This window comes from Heptranchias perlo, chromosome 16 (genome assembly GCF_035084215.1).
Source record: "Heptranchias perlo isolate sHepPer1 chromosome 16, sHepPer1.hap1, whole genome shotgun sequence".
Taxonomy (NCBI): Eukaryota; Metazoa; Chordata; class Chondrichthyes; order Hexanchiformes; family Hexanchidae; genus Heptranchias; species Heptranchias perlo.
This window is the reverse complement of record NC_090340.1, coordinates 51,137,856-51,161,181: the sequence shown is the minus strand read 5'-3', so window position 1 is coordinate 51,161,181 and position 23,326 is coordinate 51,137,856. Positions and strand designations below refer to the sequence as shown.

The 23,326-nt window shown below is 41.3% G+C and overlaps 1 protein-coding gene across 1 annotated transcript in view; it reads right to left on the bottom strand.

Annotated features, from left to right (window-relative positions):
* LOC137333778 (calcium-transporting ATPase type 2C member 2-like) overlaps positions 1-23,326 on the bottom strand; it is an 87,056-nt gene that overhangs the window by 6,900 nt on the left and 56,830 nt on the right. The window contains exons 14-24 of the mRNA XM_067998114.1: positions 21,043-21,144; positions 20,152-20,241; positions 19,141-19,242; positions 18,887-19,043; positions 11,832-12,002; positions 10,335-10,432; positions 8,272-8,322; positions 7,854-8,020; positions 7,301-7,369; positions 7,053-7,169; positions 21-168 (exon numbers count right to left, since the gene is read on the bottom strand). Coding sequence (XP_067854215.1) covers positions 21-168; positions 7,053-7,169; positions 7,301-7,369; positions 7,854-8,020; positions 8,272-8,322; positions 10,335-10,432; positions 11,832-12,002; positions 18,887-19,043; positions 19,141-19,242; positions 20,152-20,241; positions 21,043-21,144 — 1,272 coding nt within the window. The remainder of the gene's footprint in view (positions 1-20; positions 169-7,052; positions 7,170-7,300; positions 7,370-7,853; positions 8,021-8,271; positions 8,323-10,334; positions 10,433-11,831; positions 12,003-18,886; positions 19,044-19,140; positions 19,243-20,151; positions 20,242-21,042; positions 21,145-23,326) is intronic.

Genomic DNA, 23,326 nt, shown 5'->3' with positions numbered 1-23,326 from the left:
ATTCTTTGAATTATACACACCTCTTTCCAGTAAACAAAGAGGGTACCACTGATAATGATAATAGCTGAGAATAATATTTTAACAATTAGGCCCTTATTCAGGATAGAGTCTTTGACATTTCGTGGAGGCCTTTTGATCACATCTTTATCAACTGGCTCAACACCCAAGCTACAGAAAGAATAGAAAAAAAATTAAAATCTTCCAATCACATATCCAGCAGCTTTACCATGTACTCATCTGAATGCTCTTTAATCTACTAGAATTACTAATTCATCTGTAGGAATCATCTTTCATTCTGAATTTATCTAGAGCAGCAATTACAGCTACAGAGAATTAGGACAAAAATCTACTAAAATTCTTTGGATATGAGCTATAAGACAAAGGTTAGAAAGTTAACTTGCAAAGCCCATTTTCCTGTCCTCATAAAAAAACTTTTTCCTTTGATAATGGAAGACGTAACTTGTACAGTGGAACTCATTATCAAAAAGGTTAACTCCGATCCTAGCAGAAGTCAAAGAATCTTAAACCTCGATAACAACCACTCTAAAAAGATTAACTACTGATGACTGATCTCAAAGCTTGACTTTTCAGAGCGATTGCACTGTTCACACTAGAATTAACATAAATACATAACATTCAAAAAAATATTCATGCACAGTAAAACTTCCATACTAAATAATGCAAACAGAATGGGTAAATTTTTGTTTTCACTGCCTGGGCAGTACTCTGGCAGAGATGATTGACTCCCCAACACAGAAATGAGGAGATTTATTTTTGAATTTGAAGCCCATGGGATTAAAGGGGCAGTGGCTGCGTGGATACGTAATTGGCTAAGGGACAGAAAGCAGAAAGTAGTGGTGAGTGGTTGTTTTTCAGACGGGAGGGAAGTGTGCAGTAATGTCCCCCAGGGGTTGGTGGTGGGACCACTGCTCCTTTTGATATATATTAATGACCTGGGCTTGGGTTTACAGGGTATAATTTCAAAGTACGTAGATGACATGAAACTTGGAAATGTAGTTAACATTGAGGAGGATAGTAACAGACTCCAGGAGGACACAAACAGATTGGTGAAATGGGCAGCCATATGGCAGATAAAATTTAACAGAAGTATGAAGTGATTCATTTTGGTAGGAAGAATGAGGAGATGCAATATAAACTAAATAGTACAATTTTTAAGGGAGTACAGGAACAAAGAGGCCTGAGGTATACAAACACAAATCTTTGAAGGTGGTAGGGCAAGTTGAGAAGGCTGTTAAAAAGGAATACAGGATCCTTGGCTTTATAAATAGAGGCATAAGAGTACAAAAGCAAGGAAGTTATGCTAAACCTTTTTCAAACACTGGTTAGGCCATAACTGGATTATTGTGGCCAATTCTAGGCACCACACTTTAGGAAGGATGTCAAGGCCTTAGTGAGGGTGCAGAGGAGATTTACTAGAATGGTGCCAGGGATGAGGGACTTCAGTTACGTGGAGAGACTAGAGAAACTGGGGTTGTTCTCCTTAGAGCAGAGAAGATTATGGGGAGATTTGAAAGAGGTGTTCAAAATCATGAAGGGTTTTGATAGAGTAAATAAGGAGAAACTGGTTCCAGTGTCAGAAAGGTTGGTAGCCAGAGGACACAGATTTAAAGGTAATTGGCAAAAGAATCAGAGGTGACATGAGGAAAACATTTTTTACGCAGCGAGTTGCAATGATCCGGAAAGCACTGCCTGAAAGGGTGGTGGATGCAGATTCAATAATAACTTTCAAAGGGGAATTGGATAAATACTTGAAGTGGAAAAACTTGCAGGGCTATGGGGAAAGAGCAGGGTAGTGGGACTAATTGGACAGCTCTTTCAAAATGCCAGCACAGGAAGGATGGGCCATCACAAAGACTGCCTAATCCCACCTCTGACATAATCTGCCTCTACCAGTACCTCAGCCCATATGCCACTAAAACCCTAATTCATGCCTTGGTCACCTCCAGACTGAATTACTGTAATGCTAAGTGGCTCATTTTTGGCCAGCGCAGACATGATGGGCCGAATGGCCTCCTTCTGTGCCATAAATTTTCTATGATTCTATTTTCTAATGGCCTCCTTCTGTGCTGTATCATTCTATGGCCATTATAGAACCTGCCCGATTTCCAATCCATTAAATTATTTCCATAAATTACTGCCCAGGCGGTGGAGATGTAAATGTTCTTGACTCTTAAATTCAGAGATTATTTTGAAAAATTAAATACATAAATGTTTTTGTAATTATGTCAGATTTTGTATTCAGCACTTAAAATACTTAGGGGGTCAATTTAATGAAAGTACATTAGGCTATATTTTTGCAAAATTTCAATATTTCTTCTTTAATGTTGACTCAGCAGACTATATGTACAGTGTAAAACATGATATACTATAGCACAGCTAAGTCCTGCATTTTCTTTTGGGGGGGGGGGGGTGGAAAAGGGAGTTGGGAGGCAACATATAAGAATGTATTACTAAAACCAATATCCAGGTGAGTAGTATAGTCTACCGAACACCATCCCCAATCAGCTATGAGACAGCCAAAATCAAAAGTTTGACATTACCAGGTAGAAATTTGCACTATCATTGGTAACAGTGCTTCCAATTATCACTAGCAGGAAAACCTAGCTCATTATTGGAGCCTAATTTGCTTTACATAATACAATGTTTTAAAGTAGATAATTCATGTTTTGCATATTTGAGATATGATGCCCATCAGCTACTTTCAGCCTTCCATTTTCAGAGGCAGGTGAAATTAGACGACAATTAACATTAAAACTGTTCACAATCTTGGTGTTCTGTTCAACCCCAAGCTGAGCTACCGATCATGTATCCTCTTCATCACAAAGACTGCCTATTTTCACCTCTAACTTAACCTGCCTCTACCCATACCTCAGCCCATTTGCCACTAAAACCCTCATTGATGCCTTTGTCGCCTCCAGACTGAATTACTCTAATGCTCACCTGGCTGGTCTCGGTAAACTTCATCTCATCCAAAACTCTGCTGCCTATATCCTATCCTACACTTCCATCCTCACTGATCTATATTGGCTCCTGTCCCCCGCAACCTCTCCCAACCAAGGCCTCAAATTTAACTTGTGTTTAAATTTCTCCTAGGCCTCAATTTTCCCTATCTCTGTAACCTTCTACAATCCGCTGCCAGACTCTGTGCTCCTCTGATTCCAGCCACTTATGCACCCCTCCTCCCTTTTCCCCTCACTATTAGTATCCATGCGTCGCACTCTCAGGATTTCCCTCCCTCATCCCCTCCACTCCTTAAAATCCACTTCTTTGGCCAAGCTTTTTGTTACCCTCCTAATCTCTCCCTTTCTGGTTCAGTGTCTGTCATGCAAGTTATTGATGTCGCAAAAAGCTACAAAGAAAAGAAGCTTAAAATATATTTTAAATCAAAATTTAAAAAAGACTGCAGTTTAATCAAGTTTGCTTGGATAATCAAAGAAATATCCTATTTGATACCAATGCAGGGTAAATATAGTGTATCAATTCCATCGTGTATCTAGGGTTTATTAGATAGATAGATATGGAAAACAGCCTGGATTCAGATGAATCTGATGAACTGCATTGCACCAAATTCTAAAGCAATTCTCAACTGGTGAAATCTTTGAGCCAGAGTGGAATGTATAGCTGCCAATTCTAGGTCAGTACCAAGGGGTTTTGTGAGGTGTCGATTCAGGTTTCTTAGGAGAGAAAGAAAGCCACCATTTCAAGAATTCCAAATTTTAAGAACGTTATAGCCTTTTTAAAGTACAGCCATGTTCACAGTTAAAAGATTTTAAAAAAAAACACTAAAATCGGTCAAAATTCAACCAATTAGTTAAATTTTAAAACCATATGGTGGTACAGTATATCTTCTGTTGTCCTCACGTAAGCTAAGAAAATATGGATAAAATACAGAATATAATTAAAACATACTATAGAAAAATGCTATTCAAACGAATTACACCTCCTTTATTTCAATAGAGCACCTATGGTTAATGTAAGAAAGAGTCACTTGTCTAAAGAGTCAAGTTCCTGACTGTCAGTGACTGCTGCAACAAGGAAAATCAGTGCAACATATTGAATTCTGCCATTCATGTAGGAAACATTTGAGTGTCTCAATTTAGAAATTACATTGCACTAAGTTGGGCATTTGAATATTTCCAAGGTCCAAAACGCAGATTCTATCAAACTGTATCCGAAGCTTATGTTTCTAATAGACTCTTGCACAAACTTTTGTAGTTTTTGCCACTAGTTTGGCAGGGCACAGATCAAAAATTTAAAGCTATACATTCCTGCTTCTAAAAAAAAGCTTGCAATTAGTTACAGGAAATCCAATGCAAATACTCCTCCCCTAAAGCAGAATTAGGTAGCAGTGAACTCGATGCACACTGGAGCTCTTTAAAGCTCAAATGCATACAGGAACTTAACTTCAGGTTACAAATGTTGACTAGTCACAGATGCTAACATAACATAATTTAACACCCTCTTGTGCACATTATGCTTTGAACTTTTTAGCAGTAATGTGCAACACTGAATCTAAATCAATGCAAGTTTTTCCAATTTAATCAGAAGCCGAATTTGTAGCTCCTTTCACATGCTTACTGTTACATACATACATTCCTACAATGATAAATTTATTGCTACTGACAGAAACCAAGCAAACTTTTTAACTTGAAATATGTAAGGAAAAAGAACATTTCCCATTTTGTATTTTTATGAATTGGATCATTGAATGTCCCATGGAGACTAAATATATTATAAGCAAATCTGTTCATTCCCTGGGTCAACCAGTTTTGAGAGTTTTTAGCTCAAGTGTTGATACATTGAGAAAAACAATATTACAGCCAATATTACAGTGGAATCTTAATTATCTGCCAAAATTGAGGTGAACCGCTGGCTGATAATGATTGACTTAATTGAGAGTCCTCAAATTACACTGCTGATTGTTGCTTTGAATGTGCAGCCTCTACAGTAACCAGCTGCTGTCACATTCAATACACATCCCCCACTCACCAACACAAGAGCCCATTTAAACAAACAGGCTCTGTATTGGTCTTAATGTTGGCAGCTCTGCTGGATCAGTGCTACGGGAGACTACCAACTTACTGAAGGTGAGTGCATCCTCACCTCTAAACCTGGAGGGCTGCAGTTGTCATTGGGGAAGCATCTTGACCAGCTCTCAGGCTATGACAGATTCCCTGGATGGAGTCATAGGTAGGTGAGCAAGGGAGTTTTGAGCTAGCCAATCAGCTTATCTTGCTGGCAGGAGCAGAATGAAGCCAAGTGAAGAAAAAATGCTGTCAGTCTCCACTTCTGCTGGTTTTCTGCTATTCACAAAAATCCGCAAGGTTATTTCAGATTCCACTGCAGTAAACCCAATAGCCTTATTACTGTAATGACTCTATAGAACACTAAAATGATTTTTAGAAAAAGAGTTCTTAACTGGACATCTCCTTTACCACTTCTACTCTTTCTCTATTCCTCTCTGTACTGCTAACTTTAACATGGTAATGTAGTGGTTAAGGTATTGGTGTAGCAACCCAGAGGTTGAGAGTTCAAAATCCTACCACAACAAGTTATCAAAACTAAATTGGAGTAATTTGTGGGCCGGCACCATGAAACCTGCTGGATTGTTGTAAAAACCCAATTGGTTCATTATTGTGCTTCAAGGAAGGGAGCCTCTTAACCCTATTTGGTCTGCCCTACCTGTGATTCCTGCCCCACACTCTTACTGCCTGCTACACAGTGGCCTCTCAGAGGGCAACTAGGGATGGGAAATAAATGCAGCCTTGTCAGAGTGAACAGAAAAAGAAAAAAAATCTGCAGTACTTATTTTTTTTTCTTTTAAGCTATTTACCTTGTTTCTTCACCATTGATATGAAGCAGTTTCTTATGAATCAATCTGAAAGCGATAATTTACTTGAGGGTCAGGTCCCAATTTACCTCCCAAATGCATTGAAGCCAGAAGTGTGAGACCCTTATATGTAATCTCATATCACTTGTGCTAAACCTAGGTAGTGAATAACTCTAGTGGGAAGTGATAGTTAAAAATGGCATTCCAAGTGAATCTCTTGGGAGTTTATAAGCTTACTTTTCAACTATTTTAATATGAGAGAGTCAAAGCTGTTACCTGTGTTGTCCCAAATATTAAAAATTAATAAGCTGGACTCTCCAATGGCTCAATGGGTTTATTTAGGAGTTGAGCTACATTGATTAGTAGGAAGGTTCCAGGTTTAATTCTTGATTTGTGTTGAGTTAGCTGATCTCACACTCAGCACCTTGGGTGAGGGAGAGGCAAGTACAGGATTTATGCACCCAGTTGCTATCTAGTGATGTGTGTGTATGCATGTGTGTATAACGTCACCTAAGGCATCTCAATTTGTTTTTATTTAACTCATGCTTAGTCTGTATTTATATTGCAGGTTACACTTCATGTGGTGTCAAGTCCAAGGTTCAAGTTTATCTCCTCTAGGGAGTTTTACACTATTTCTCTCTGGAGTTAGGTTGGGATTTAACTCCTTATTTATACTGCAGCTTTAGTGTCACAGCGAAGTGGAAACTGCTTTGCATGATGCTAAAGTTTTAGCGTAAATGTACCCTCAGATCCATGCTACATGTTGGGAATGAGAAGTGTCACAGAGCAATACCAAATGAAACGGGATGATGTCAAGTTGCATACCAGTGCTGAAGGTAAACAATATTTGGAGTACTTCATTAAATTGAAAGATAAAAACAGGTAACAGATATAAATTCCAGCGATGTTAAAAAAGTAAAGCCAAAAGCACCACACATCATGAACATGATCCAACTATATATAGAATATACACACAGGCCTGCTATAAATAGAAATGATGCACCGTTCTATTTGAATGTAAACAATGGGTATCAAGAAAATCAAATGATTAAAAATTAAAATATATTAACATAATTCAACCTTCACACATAAATAGAGCACAAACAGGGTCCCAGTTAAACAAGTGGTCCCGACTGGACAACACCATAGGAACATGGCAGGACTTTGACGTTATACTGAAATAACTAATATTGAGCTGTACCTTTGAGCTGGAGGCCCATCCATAATGATGTTGATCCACAGAATCTGCATAGCATTTAGTGGATTTGGCAGATTAAATATAGTAGATAGAGCGATCAGGCTCAAGGCTGAAATACTCCTGGAGGTTTAAAAGAAAAAAAATTGCAGAAAAAAAAACCACAATTTACATTTTTTAAAACTCCTATGGCACTTGTGTAATCTGTAGTGATAATTAGAGTCCTTTACATGAATAACTAAATTTGTACTTACGTACTCAGTTGAAATCGCACAAAATTTTTTATGTTGTAAAAGATTCCTTTGCCTTCCTCCATTGCACACCTACAAAACAATGGCTTGGCAGGTTATTCCACATCATGGAAATAATTAAATTATAAAATGTTGGCATTTACCTATTTTTTCCTGCTTGAATTTTTCCTCTCCTATCCTTCTTGAAGAAAGTGACTCATGGCTGGGTACAGTTCTATAAAAGATAGCGGTAGCCCTGATACTGCATCCAAGAAGCCATCAGTCATATGTAAACCTGGACAGTAATTGGCACAGGCTATTCAATCACCAGCAAAGCCTGACCCAGTCCTTATGCAAGTTTAACGTAAACATTCTTTAAAAAGTTTTTACCTTACATACATATATATATATACTTCTATGTTCAGATTAAATAATTTGGCAAGCAAAAGTGGTGTACCATTGCTAAGTTACTTTAAAAAAAAGACTAATTCTTAAACAGCACCAACAGAACATAAGAAATAGGAGCAGGAGTAGGCCAATCGGCCCCTCGAGCCTGCTCCGCTAAGAAGTTACTCACAAAATAGATGAAAAGTCATCGTCCACCAGAATCATGCCTGCTGCTTCTTTGCTGACATCGGTTCCTGTTCCCCTCATGGCAATTCCAATATCAGCAGACTTAAGAGCAACAGCATCATTCACACCATCTCCGGTCATCCCCACTACTGCATTATTGCTCTGGAGGGCCTATATAGCCACAATTATAGAGGTGTATATCTGCATAGTTTAGCGGTTAACCAAAATATAAATAAGATTTTAACTAAATCTATTTCTGATTAGCTGAGAGGCATCGAAAATAGTTTCCATTTGCAGCAACTTCTATTTACTATTACAATGGTTTAGTGATATTTTATATGGTTGGCAAATATATGGATAATGCTAAAGCAGGAGGATCAATACTTTTAGCACTTATTGTGCAATTTAAAAATAAGTTATACCTTTATTATTTTCTGTTTGTGCTTTGGACTTGTTCTAAAGAATACAGCCACCTGAAAGTGGAGGGGTAGGGAAGAACAGGAGAGAGGGAAAAAGGAAAAAAAAAGTACATGTAGTATATACATAATTTTAAAATTAAAATTATGCTTTCTGGAGCATTTACAATCCTATTTTAAAACGTATGAAGAAGCCACAAGTACAGGGGGCGCTAAATTCGGCAGTGTAGCGCCCGTTGTTTCGGCGTTGTGGCCTCTCGAACATCCAAGATGGTGTCTTGGCTGCGCACGTACGTTTCTAGCAGTCTTGGTATAGGAGTTAGTGCATGCCGAAGCACCGAACGCTTGCATCATGTAAAGTTAGGAGAAAATGGAAACAGTGTGCAACACTGATTTAAAGTGATAGACACCATTTTGGCATTTAACGCTCAACTCAACGCACAGTCTTAACCACGATGATCTGAACATGTCTTAGAGTGCCTGGAGGACCCCCACCAGCGCTATTTAAAGGGACCATGCAGGATTTACAGGTTAGTGGCTGGATTATTGCTTCTGGCTGCCAAGACATCTGTAACTGGTTTAAGAGGTCTCCTATACTTGAATACTAGGACGCAGGAACATAGCCTACCATTTAGAGCCAGGACGTGCAGGAGTGAAATTAGGTAACGCTTCTATACGCAAAGGGTGGGAGAAGTTTGGAACGCTCTTCTGCAAACGGCAGTTGATGCTAGCTCAATTGTGAATTCTAAATCTGAGGTTGATAGATTTCTGTGAACCAAGGGTATTAAGGGATATGAGGTTAAGGCAGGTATATGGAGTTAGGTCACAGGTCCAGCATGATCTCATTTGAATGGTGGAACAGGCTCGAGGGACTAAATGCCACTGCTACTTGCTGCCTTCTGTTATGCGCCACCTTCTTCTGCAAGAAAGCAGGACCTGTGTCTCTATGATGTGCCTGTCATGGTTGAACAGCTGTCAGTGTGTGTGGCCTTTGAGTTGTGGGTGGGTGGCTTGCAACAGTGGTAATGTGTAAGGGTGAGAGGAAGCATCTTATTGGAAGAGTTGAGTACTGATTGAAAGAGATTGTTGGTATGTGGGTGATGGGGAGTGGAGCAGTGGATGCAGCTAGTGGTGCAGTTGGTAGGAGATGCCACTTGACAGTTGACCTCCCTCACCTTGGCCACTTGTGTCAAAGCATTGAACTTCTTCCTGCACTGCATCCATGTTCATGGTGCTGTGAGTCTGATATTGAGACTTTGTCCCCCGCTACCTTCCATTGCCTTTTGGCCGTATGTCTGGAGCGCCTCTTGCCTGCACCCCGCCCTCCCATGGATATAGGATGTCCCTCCTTCTGTCTACCTCTTGCGCCAAGGCCTGTAGTGCAAGAGCAGAGAACCTTGGTGCGTGCACTCTCGCAGGCCTGGTACCAACTCAGATCGGCGGATTGGTGAGGTCTGGCATGCAGATTGGAGGATGTGAGATTTAGTGGTGCGCAACCTTTATTCAATGTTTTAACATAACTCATCAGTCTGTAAACATAGGGACCGGACCTGCATCTGTGTTTTATGTGTGCGATGTCTGATCTCCATTCAGACTTTGTGCAGACAACAGACTGTTTTTTTTGAAAAAATAACAGGTACTGGCCACCTCTGAGATTTGAAGAGACATCCTCCCTTTAAGAGATTGGGGCTCTCCCTGCTGGTGGAAAGTGCAAATTGAATTGAATCAACATGCAAGGCCTGGATTTCAACACAGATTGACGGTGAATACTGAGGCCGGATCAAGTTCTTGTCCTGCTTGCGCAGGGGCCATCGGGCGGGGGGGTAATAGCGGATCACGCTACTTACGCCCAATAACAGGCTCTATCAAATTTTTCCCCCAGGTCTTTAAATTGTTATAGTGATTTTATTCTAAACATTTAAAAAACATACAAACTCTAGGTGGTTGAATAAATATTAAAAAGGAAAATAACTTTTATAAATACACAATTGGAAAGTGACTTTGCTAGTTTAAAATATTTTAGTGCTGAAATTTAGTTTGGCTTTTGAATGAATGGATTGGGATCATACCTTCTTTACCATAAGGGAAAGCTCCTCGTCTTCTAGTTGCTCCAGCTGCTCCCCTGACATTGCCTCCAAATCATTGTTGTAAAGGCCTATACTTCTTCCTGAATGTGCACACATATTTGGAAAATATTATCTACTGTCATAGTTTGTGGTTATATTTTATAACTTGGACAGTTTTATTTAAAAGTTAATCATTAAAATGAAATGATTTATTTTGGGCAGTAAATTACAAAAACATATTGTAATTGTACCACAAAGACACACCTAAAGAAACCCAAAGTCACATCCAGTAAAGGTGGACTACCAGTAGTTTGGACCCTAAGAGAGAAAAAAGAATGAGTGGTGGGTCGGTAACCCCACACCATGGTCATCACTGCTGCTAGGGATAAAATCAGACAGCAACATAGTTGCTATTTACTACTAATGAGAATATAATTTCCAACATGTTACCCATTACAAAAAGCCAAAGATTAAGATCAGAGCAAACCATGCGCAAACCCTATTCATAAGTTAAGAACATAAGAAAAGTCAAGGACCAGAAAAGGCCATTTGGCCCACTGACACTCCTCCCCCTAGAACTCCAAATTTCCCATTATAGCATTCAACTACATTTTGAATATCCCAGTTGCTGCCTTCATTACCTTGTCCGGCAAATTATTCTACACATTGATCATGATTAAAGAAATTCTTCTCAACGCCCATTTTAAATTATTTTTTGCTAATTTAAGTTTGCTGAAACAGATTTAAAGAAATGAGTATATCAAAAAACTTAAGCATAATACTAGAATATTCAGTAAATACAACGGTTCATTTCATGCTTTAGTAAACAAGATAACATAAGGTATAAATTCTAAGGCTCCATTGTTGGAATGGAGCCTTGCTAGATGCATGTGGAGAGCGGAATTGGGGCTACAATGAACTACAATTTCTGCCATTATAATTTTCAAATTTGATAGACACTTTTTATTCACTGCTATATTAAAAGAATCAATCTTCGCTTCATTAACTAGACTACTGTACTGCCAGTTCCTAGGGTTTATTTTACTAAATACATTTTTTTCAGTGACTACCATGCAGCATAGAGCTTGAACATGTGCAGGGGCTATAATGGTCATCTGTGTCCTGAAAGCTGACTGCACATTTTGCAGGCATGCTGCCGTGCTGACCTATGGGATGATGCTGCAGAATGGTACAGAGGAAAACCCTCATCACAAGCATCTGATGCAGCACCAACTCAACTTCCCTTTAATTGTCCCCAATTCCTTTAAATTTGACTGACACGCAATTTTCATCTTACCAATGTAGGATCAGCAGAGTTTGCACCTAGAATTGTGAATCATTGTGCAAATAAGGTTTGACATGCAAATTGTTTGTAACTTAGGATTCTGGCAGGTCATAAAACAGTACAAACTAAAAAAGAACTGTATTAAACCTAAAGATGAAAATTGCCCCTAACAGTTTGTTGCAGTAAAACAGTTGGAGTACCAAAATTCACTATACCTATAGAAATGGCTGTTTCCATAGAGTCTCCAGTGATCATCTTTACAGCAACTCCCGAATTTTGAAGCATATGAACTGCTTCTTTGACTTCAGTTCTTGGTGGATCAATAATACCAATCAATCCTAAGAAGGTAAGTGTACCTAACTCACGACCAAAGGCTAGTGTGAGCACTGGGAAAAGCAAACAGGAAAATACCCATTAAGACCAATCTGTGCCTTTATTGAACATATATTAGAAACATAGAACATGGAAAATTTACAGCACAGAAGGAGGCCATTCGGCCCATAATGTCTGTGCCGGTCGAAGTAGAGCTACCTAGCCTAATCCCACTTTCCAGCACTTGGTCCGTAGCCTTGTACGTTATGGCACTTCAAGTGCATATGCAAGTACCTTTTAAATGCGATGAGGGTTTCTACCTCTACTATCCTTTCAGGTAGTGAGTTCCAGACCCCTACCATCCTCTGGGTGAAAATCTTTTTCCTTATCTCCTCTCTAATCCTTCTACCAATTACTTTAAATCTATGCCCCCTGGATATTGATCTCTCTGCTAAGGGAAATAAGTCCTTCTTATCCACCCTATTTAGGCTCCTCAATTTTATACACCTCAATTAAATCACCCCTCAGCCTCCTTTGTTCCAAAGAAAACCAACCCAGCCTATCCAATTTTTCCTACTGGCTAAAATTCTCCAGTCGTGGCAACATCCTCATAAATCTCCTCTGTACCCTCTGGTGCAATCACATCGTTCCTGTAATGTGGTGACCAGAACTGTAACCGTGCTGAAGCTATGGCCTAACTAGTGTTTTATACAGTTCTAACTTCCCTGCTCTTATATTCTATGCCTTGGCTAATAAAGGAAAGTATCCCATATACCTTCTTCACCACCTTATCTACCTGTCCTGCTACCTTCAGGGATCTGTGCACATGAACTCCAAGGTCCCTCTCTTTCTCTACACCTTTCAGAATCCTCCCATTTATTGTATTCCTTGCCTTGTTTGACCTCCCCAAATGCATTACCTCACACCTCCGGATTGAATTCCATTTGCCACTTTTCTGCCTACCTGACCAGTCCATTGATATCTTCCTGCAGTCTACAGCTTTCCTCCTCACTATCAACCACAGGGCCAATTTTTGAATCATCTGCAAACTTCTTAATTACGCCCCCTACATTTAAGTCTAAATCATTAATAAATACCACAAAAAGCAAGGGACCTAGTGCTGAGCCCTGCGGTACCCCACTGGAAACAGCCTTCCCGTCACAAAAACACCAGTCGACCATTACCCTTTGCTTTCTGCCACTGAGCCAATTTTGGATTCAATTTGCCACTTTCCCTTGGATCCCATGGGCTTGTACTTTTTTGACCAGCCACGTGGGACATTGTCAAAAGCCTTGTTAAAATCCATGTAGATTACATCAAACACATTACCTTCATCGACCCTCCTTGTTACCTCCTCAAAAAATTCAATCAAGTTAGTCAGACACGACCTTCCCTTGACAAATCCATGTTGACTGTCCTTGATTAATCCGTGCCTTTCTAAATGAGATTTATATCGTCCCTCAGAATTGATTCCAATAATTTGCCCACCACCGAGGTTAGAGTGACTGGCCTGTAATTACTAGGTCTATCCTTTTCTCCCTTTTTAAACAATGGTACAATGTTAGCAATCCTCCAATCCTTCAGCACCACACCTGTAGCCAAGGAGAATCAGAAAACGATGGTCAGAGCCTCCATTATTTCCTCCCTTGCTTCTCTTAGCATACATTTCATCCGGGCCTGGCGATTTATCTACTTTCAAAGATGCTAAACCCCTTAATACTTCCTCTCTCACTATGTTTATCCCATCCAATATTTCACACTCTTCCTTAACTACAATGTCTGCACGTCCCCCTCTCGTGAAGACAGATGCAAAGTATTCATTAAGCACCATAACCACATCCATTATCTTTTTGGTCTCTAATAGGCCCTGCTCTTTCCTTAGTTATTTTCTTGCTCTTTATGTATTTATAAAACATTTTTGGATTTTCCTTAACTTTACCTGCCAGTTTTTTTTTCATGCCCTCTCTTTGCTTTACTAATTTATTTTTTAATTTCACCCCAGCATTTTCTATACTCCTCCAGGCTTTCTGCAGTATTGCACTCTCGGTGTCTGACTTAAGCTTCCCTTTTTTGACTTACCCTTACCCTGTATGTTCCTAGTCATCCAGGGGGCTCTAGATTTCGTGGTTAGCCAGGGCCCTTACTAACATCTGGGGACTTGTGCCAAAATTGGGAGAGCTGTCCCACAGACTAGTCAAGCAACAGCCTGACATAGCCATACTCACAGAATCATACCTTTCAGCCAACGTCCCAGAATCCTCCATCAACATCCCTGGGTATGTCCTGTCCCACCGGCAGGACAGACCGACCGGAGGTGGTGGTAAAGTGATATACAGTCAGGAGGGAGTGGCCCTGGGAGTCCTCAACATTGACTCCGGACCCCATGAAATCTCATGGCATCAGGTCAAACATGGGCAAGGAAACCTCTTGCTGATTGCCACCTACCGTCCTCCCTCAGCTGAAGAATCAGTCCTCCATGTTGAGCACCACTTGGAGGAAGCACTGAGGGTAGCAAGGGCACAGAATGTACTCTGGGTGGGGGACTTCAATGTCCATCACCAAGAGTGGCTCGGTAGCACCACTACTGACCGAGCTGGCCGAGTCCTGAAGGACATAGCTGCCAGACTGGGCATGCAGCACAATCTGTAACCTCATGGCCCGGCATATTCCACACTCTACCATTACCAACAAGCCAGGGGATCAACCCTGGTTCAATGAGGAGTGTAGAAGAACATGCCAGGAGCAGCACCAGGCGTACCTAAAAATGAGGTGCCAACTTGGTGAAGCTACAACTCAGGACTACATGCGTGCTAAACAGCGGAAGCAACATGCTAGACAGAGCTAAGCAATTCCACAGCCAACGAATCAGATCAAAGCACTGCAATCCAGTCATGAATGGTGGTGGACAATTAAACAACTAATGGGAGGAGGAGGCTCTGTAAACATCCCCATCCTCAATGATGGCGGAGTCCAGCACTCAAGTGCTAAAGACAAGGCTGAAGCATTTGCAACCATCTTCAGCCAGAAGTGCTGAGTGGATGATCCATCTCAGCCTCCTCCCGATATCCCCACCATCACGGAAGCCAATCTTCAGCCAATTCGATTCACTCCACATGATATCAAGAAATGGCAGAGTGCACTGGATATAGCAAAGGCTATGGGACCTGACAACATCCCGGCTGTAGTGCTGAAGACTTGTGTTCCAGAACCAGCCGCACCTCTAGCCAAACTGTTCCAGTAAAGCTACAACACTGGCACCTACCCAACAATGTGGAAAATTGCCCAGGCATGTCCTGTCCTCAAAAAGCAGGACAAATCCAATCCAGCCAATTACTGTCCTATCAGTCTACTCTCAATCAGCAGCAGTGTTGGAAGGTGTCGTCGTCAGTGCTATCAAGCAGCACTTACTCACCAATAACCTGCTCACCGATGCTCAGTTTGGGTTCCGCCAGGACCACTCGGCTCCAGACCTCATTACAGCCTTGGTCCAAAAATGGACAAAAGAGCTGAATTCCAGAGGTGAGGAGAGAGTGACTGCCCTTGACATCAAGGCAGCATTTGACCGAGTGTGGCACCAAGGAGCCCCAGTAAAATTGAAGTCAATGGGAAAACTCTCTGGTGGCTGGAGCCATACCTAGCACAAAGGAAGATGGTAGTGGCTGTTGGAGGGCAATTATCTCAGCCCCAGGACATTGCTGCAGGAGTTCCTCAGGGCAGTGTCCTAGGCCCAACCATCTTCAGCTGCTTCATCAATGACCTTCCCTCCATCATAAGGTCAGAAACAGGGATGTTCGCTGATGATTGCACAGTGTTCAGTTCCATTCGCAATCCCTCAGATAATGAAGCAGTCCGTGCCCACATGCAATAAGACCTGGACAACATCCAGGCTTGGGCTGATAAGTGGCAAGTAACATTCGCGCCAGAGAAATACTAGGCAATGACCATCTCCAACAAGAGAGTCTAACCACCTCCCCTTGATATTCAATGGCATTACCATCGTCAAATCCCACACCAACATCCTGGGGGTCACCGTTGACCAGAAACTTAACTGGAACGGCCATATAAATACTGTGGCTACAAGAGCAGGTCAGAGGCTGGGTATTCTGCGGCAAGTGACTCACCTCCTGACTCCCCAAAGCCTTTCCACCATCTACAAGGCACAAGTCAGGAGTGTGATGGAATACTCTCCACTTGCCTGGAAGAGTGCAGCTCCAACAACACTCAAGCAGCTCAACACCATCCAGGACAAAGCAGCCCGCTTGATTGGCACCCCATCCACCACTCTAAACGTTCACTCCCTTCACCACCGGTGTACCATGGCTGCAGTGTGTACCATCCACAGGATTCACTGCAGCAACTCGCCAAGGCTTCTTCGACAGCATCTCCCAAACCCGCGACCTCTACCACCTAGAAGGACAAGGGCAGCAGGCACATGGGAATACCACCACCTGCACGTTCGCCTCCAATTCACACACCATCCCGACTTGGAAATATATCGCCATTTCTTCATCGTCGCTGGGTCAAAATCCTGGAACTCCCTACCTAAGAGCACTGTGGGAGAACCTTCACCACATGGACTGCAGCGGTTCAAGAAAGCAGCTCACCACCACCTTCTCAAGGACAATTAGTGAAGGGCAATAAATGCTGGCCTCCCAACAACGCCCACATCCTATGAACGAATAAAAAAAAAAGATTTGGCTGTCCCACCCTTTTTCTTTGTGGGAACATGTTTACTCTGAACCCCTTGAATCTCCCCCTTGAATGCCTCCCACTGCTGTGACACTGATTTACCTTCAAGAAAGATATTCCAATCCAGTTTTTGCTAAATCATTTCTCAGCTTAGTAAAATTGGCCTTGCCCCAATTTAGAATTTTTACTCCTGTTCTATCTTTGTCCTTTTCCATAATTATGCTATATCTCACTGAATTATGATGACTACCACCAAAATGCTTTCCCACTGATACTCCTGCCACCTCTTTTAAAAAAAATTCATTCATGGGATGTGGGCGTTGCTGGCGAGGCCGGCATTTATTGCCCATCTCTAATTGCCCTCGAGAAGGCAGTGGTGAGCCGCCTTCTTGAACTGCTGCAGTCCGTGTGGTGAAGGTGCTCCCGCAGTGCTGTTAGGAAGGGAGTTCCAGGATTTTGACCCAGCAACGATGAAGGAATGGCGATATATTTCCAAGTCGGGATGGTGTGTGACTTGGAGGGGAACGTGCAGGTGGTGGTGTTCTTATGTGCCTGCTGCCCTTGTCCTTGTCCTTCTCGGTGGTAGAGGTCGTGGGTTTGGGAGGTGCTGTCGAAGAAGCCTTGGCGAGTTGCTGCAGTGCATGCTGTGCATGGTACACATTGCAGCCACGGTGCACCGGTGAAGGGAGTGAATGTTTAGGGTGGTGGATGGGGTGCCAATCAAGCGGGCTACTTTGTCTTGGATGGTGTCGAGCTTGTTGGAGCTGCACTCATCCTGTCAAGTGTTACCTGCCCAGCTTCATTCCCTAAAACTAAATCCAGAACTGCCCTCTTCTTTGGCTTGCTACGTACCGGTTAAAAAAGTTCTCCTGAATGCAATTTAAGAATTCTGCACCCTCTTTACCTTTTACATCGATTGTATCCCAGTTAATATTAGGATAGTTGAAATCCCCTACTATTACTGCCCTATTGTTTTTGCACTACTCAGAAATTTGCCTACATATTTGCTCTTCTATGTCCTTATGACTGTTTGGGGGTCTATTGTACACTCCCAGCAGTGTGATTGCCTCTTTTTTGTTCTTTAGCTCAACCCATACGGCCTCATTTGATGATCCTTCTAACGTATCATCCCTCCTCACAGCCGTAAATGTTTCTTTAACCAATATTGCCACCCCCTCTCCTTTTTTATCCCCCTCTCTATCTCGTCTGAAAACCCTGTAACCAGGAAAGTTGAGCTGCCATTCCTGCCCTTCTTTAAGCCATGTTTCAATAATAGCTAAGATATCATACTTCCATGTTTCTATCTGTGCCCTAAGCTCATCTGCCTTATTCCTTGCATTGAGGTATATACCATTAAGCACTGCCAAACTCCTTTGTTGTCTAGTTTCTAACCTTTGTTTCCTCTGCCTTCCACACTCACTTACTAATTTTCTGCCTTCCATTTCCAGCTCAGCTTCTCTCCCTTCTGAATGTATGCTCAGGTTCCCATCCCAGTCAAGCCAGTTTAAACCCTCATCAACAGCATTAGCAAACCTCCCCGCGAGAATATTGGTCCCAGCCCCGTTGAGGTGCAACTCGTTCGGCTTGTACAGGTTCCACCTCTCCCTGAACCGGTCCCAATGCCCCAAGAATCTAAATCCCTCCCTCCTGCACCATTTCTCCAGTCACGCATTCATCTGCACTATCCTCCTATTTCTAAACTCACTAGCACGTAGCACTGGGAGTAATCCGGAGATTACTACCTTTGAGGTCCTGCTTATTAATTTCTTTCCTAGCTCCTAATGCAGGACCTCATCCCTCATTCTATCGATGTCATTGGACCACTACCTATGGACCACAACCTCTGGCTTTCACCCTCCCCCCTCAGAATGTTCTGCAGCCGCTCAATAACATTATATATAAGTATATTATGTATAACGTACTTTGGATTTGGGGCCATTAGCTATTGAGACAATGTGCAGATTGCTCTGGGAGCTTTGTCTTTACAGGACAATCTAGGATGAGGTTTATTAGAAAGGTACAGGTCTCAATAGGTACATAAATGAGAAAATAGCTTCAACTTTTTGGACTAAGGGGGCACTTATGTAACAAAATAAAAATGTTATGATATTAAAATAATCATTATTTTACAAATGAAGAAATATTCAATACTTGTCCTTTCATCATGGTATACATTACTTTAGAACTTCAAAGACATTATATAAAATACATGCAATTTTGGATTAGAAAACTCAGTACTTAAAATTTAACATAGAACACAAGACCCTACCACGCAGGCCCTCCGTTCCTAGTTTTGCTTGCTGTTGGATGTATACTGTCTTCTGCTGCGGCGTGAGGGGTACAGGTATGCCACCATTGCTATAATTGCTACAGTACTGAATAACTCCCTCATATGCACCCTTCATGAAGTAAATTTCTTCAGTTTCCTTTAAATGTCACATAAAAACTATTAGTGCTGCCTTAGACATGTGACTAAATAACCAAAAAATCATCTTAAAAGTTCCAGAACAAAATAGTTCCTACTTGACTCTTGTGGACACATTTAACAGCCATCCATTTTTGTTCTGAACTAAATGGATATTCCTTCTTCCTTGTATAGCTCTGCTTAACATGATCAAGGTCCATCTTCAATGCAGAATGCAAGTCATTAGATTTTAAAACCAACAGTTGTTCAATGATTTAACCAAGGGATCTGTTAATTTTCCTTTAGATCTATTTGTACTGAATCAGATGTATACTTGAATGAAAATCATATTCATACAAAAACATAAAAAGATAACAAGAAAAGATCGTTCAGTTTATCCTGCTTGGGTCCTTGTACTGAACTTGCATTGATCACTTTCATCTTACTGTCTTAGCATTAAGCTTATATTCTTTTACAACCTGTTAAACCAGGAAGCTGTTTTTTGGATGTCTCAGCCTAGTCTGGATTTACTCCAATAAGGGACAATTAATAGCTTCGAGACCAAAATACTATTTCTTATTTCATCAATTGTGCTTGAATAATTAAGTTGTATTGACAGCACTCAACACTTCAGTGGGATCCACATCACTCATCTGTGTGTTTACAAACAAATAGGTTTTGCCAAACAGTCCTCCTCCCACCCCCCCAAGAAGATGCCAAGCTTTCAAGATAAGCTGATCATTTAGCTCTACTTTGATTTGGAGTTGTAGCTGATCATCCAGTTATCATACTGTTGCAAGTATTATCATAGAATCATAGAATGATACAGCACAGAAAGAGGCCATTCAGCCCATCGTGCCAGTGCCAGCTCTTTGAAAGAGCTTTCCAATTAGTCCCATTCCCCTGCCCTTTCCCCAAAGCCTTGCAAATTTTTCCCCTTCAAGTATTTATCCAATTCCCTTTTGAAAGTTATTATTGAATCTGCTTCCCGTATCCTTTCAGGCAGGGCATTCCAGATCATTACAACTCGCTATTTAAAAAAATGTTGCCTCATGTCGCCTCTGGTTCTTTTGCCAATTACCTTAAAATATCATATTAACATATCAAAATTAAAAAATGTCAGCATTTACCTTCATTGCAAGTGCAATTAAGGCACCTTCTGTTGGCTGTCCCATTAATGTGTCTTCTCTGATGACAGCATTACTGCATAAACATCCAGCCTATGAGCAAACAAATTTTGAACATGAGTCACATGGTTTATAGTAAATTATAGCAAAACTAATAACTTGAATTCATGTACTTTAATCAGTTGTAAATGTGCTACTACCTGCAACCATCTTCAGTCAGAAATTCTGAGTGGATGATCCTTCTCGGCCTCCTCCTGAGGTCCCTACCCTCACACCTGCCAGTCTTCAGCCAATTCGATTCAATCCACCTGACATCAAAAAATGGCTGAGTGCACTGGGCACAGAAAAAGCCACAGGCCTAGACAATATCCCGGCTGTACTGCTGAAGACCTGTGCTCCAGAACTAGCCATGTGCTCAGCTAAGCTGTTCCAGTTCAGCTACAATACTGGCATCTACCCGACAAAGTGGGCAATTGCCTAGATGTCCACAAAAAGCAGGACAAATCTAACCCAGCCAATTACCACCCCATCGGCTTACTCCCAATCATTAGCAAATTGATGGAAGGAGTCGTCAACAGTGCTATCAAGCGACACTTACTCACCAATAACCTGCTCACCGATGCTCAGTTTGGGTTCTGCCAGAACTGCTTGGCTCCAGACCTTATTACAGCCTTGGTCCAAACATGGACAAAAGAGCTGAATTCCAGAGGTGAGGTGAGAGTGACTGCCCTTGACATCAAGCAGCCACTTGTGGGAATATCTTCACCACACGGGCTGCAGCAGCTCAAGAAGGCAGCCCACCACCACCTTCTTAAGGGCAACTAAGGAAGGGCAATAAATACCAGCCCTGCCAGCAACGCCCACATCCCGAGAATGAGATTAAAAAAAACTCACTTCAACCAGTTTTCCCACAGATACATTGGAGAATGTCTTTACAATTTCTCCACTGGGTAGTAAACACACATTGCCATTTCCATTGTATCCTGTACCAGTTACCTGTAACAAATGAAAAATTTAATTTGCTAAAATTTTCACAAGCTAATAACATAAATAGATTAATCTGTCATCACTCAGAAATGTTTATAGGCATCTCACTTTCAATAATATGTGCTGAAGAGTTTCAGGTAGCCTGAAGTTATAGATCTTATTAAAAATATTGCAGCCAATTGTTTTTCCATAATATAATATGAATAGAACTATGTATACTATATAAGTTTATTAGAATTATATTGATGTCAAAGGATTTCTTTGAAAAGTAGGTTATCATAACTTCTATGGTATTGAATAGGATACATTTCGATACAATATAAATATAATATCTTGATTGTGATCTCAAGAGTGACACAGCCGCACACTTCAATATTATCTGAAATATATGATCTAAAAAAGATTAAATTCCTAAAAGGTGACATTACCCATCACTACTGGTTTTTGCTTATCTTTTAATACAGGAGTTCTTAAACTTCACCTTTAAATTATTGTCATCCTTCAACCACTTAATTGGATGAGGGCCATCATCTATCTGAAAATTATAATGCCTTTCCGCAAGTAAATTCTTGGCGAGTACAAGATCTGTTTGCTGCTTTGCAAAATGTAAATGTGTTTACTTTGCTCTTGGCAATAGTTGGCTTATTTCTGGTAAAAGTTAGTAACAGAACATAAGAACATAAGAAATAGGAGCAGGAGTAGGCCAATCGGCCACTCGAGCCTGCTCCGCCATTCAATAAGATCATGGCTGATCTGATCCTAACCTCAAATCTAAATTCATGTCCAATTTCCTGCCCGCTCCCCGTAACCTCTAATTCCCTTTACCTCTAGGAAGCTGTCTATTTCTGTTTTAAATTTATTTAATGATGTAGTTTCCACAGCTTCCTGGGGCAGCAAATTCCACAAACCTACTACCCTCTGAGTGAAGAAGTTTCTCCTCATCAGTTTTGAAAGAGCAGCCCCTTATTCTTAGATTATGCCCCCTAGTTCTAGTTTCACCCATCCTTGGGAACATCCTTACCGCATCCACCCGATCAAGCCCCTTCACAATCTTATATGTTTCAATAAGATCGCCTCTCATTCTTCTGAACTCCAATGAGTAGAGTCCCAATGTACTCAACCTCTCCTCATATGTCCGCCCCCTCATCCCCGGGATTAACCGAGTGAATCTTCTTTGTACTGCCTCGAGAGCAAGTATGTCTTTTCTTAAGTATGGACACCAAAACTGAATGCAGTATTCCAGGTGCGGTCTCACCAATACCTTATATAACTGCAGCAATACCTTCCTGTTTTTATATTCTATCCCCCTAGCAATAAAAGCCAATATTCCGTTGGCCTTCTTGATCACCTGCTGCACCTGCATACTAACTTTTTGATTTTCTTGCACTAGGACCCCCAGATCCCTTTGAACTGCAGTACTTTCCAGTTTCTCGCCATTAAGATAATAACTTGCTCTCTGATTTTTCCTGCCAAAGTGCATAACCTTACATTTTCCAATATTGTATTGCATCTGCCAAATCTCCGCCCACTCACCCAGCCTGTCTTATATCCCCTTGTGGGTTTTTTTATGTCCTCCTCACTCTCTATTTTCCCTCCCATCTTTGTATCATCTGCAAACTTTGATATGTTACACTCGGTCCCCTCCTCCAAATCGTTAATATAGATTGTAAAGAGTTGGGGACCCAGCACCGACCCCTGCGGAACACCACTGGCTACTGGTTGCCAGTCCGAGAATGAACCATTTATCCCAACTCTCTGCTTCCTGTTAGATAACCAATCCTCCACCCATGCCAGAATATTACCCCCAATCCAGTGATTCTTTATCTTGAGCAATAATCTTTTATGTGGCACCTTGTCGAATGCCTTCTGGAAGTCTAAATACACTACGTCCACTGGTTCCCCTTTATCCACCCTGTACGTTATGTCCTCAAAGAACTCAAGCAAATTTGTCAGACATGACTTCCCCTTCATAAAGCCATGCTGACTTTGTCCTATTAAATTATGTTTATCCAAATGTTCCGCTACTGTCTCCTTAATAATAGACTCCAAAATTTTACCCACCACAGATGTTAGGCTAACTGGTCTATAATTTCCAGCCTTCTGCCTACTACCCTTTTTAAATAAGGGTGTTACATTAGCAGTTTTCCAATCTGCCGGGACCTTTGCCGAGTCCAGAGAATTTTGGAAAATT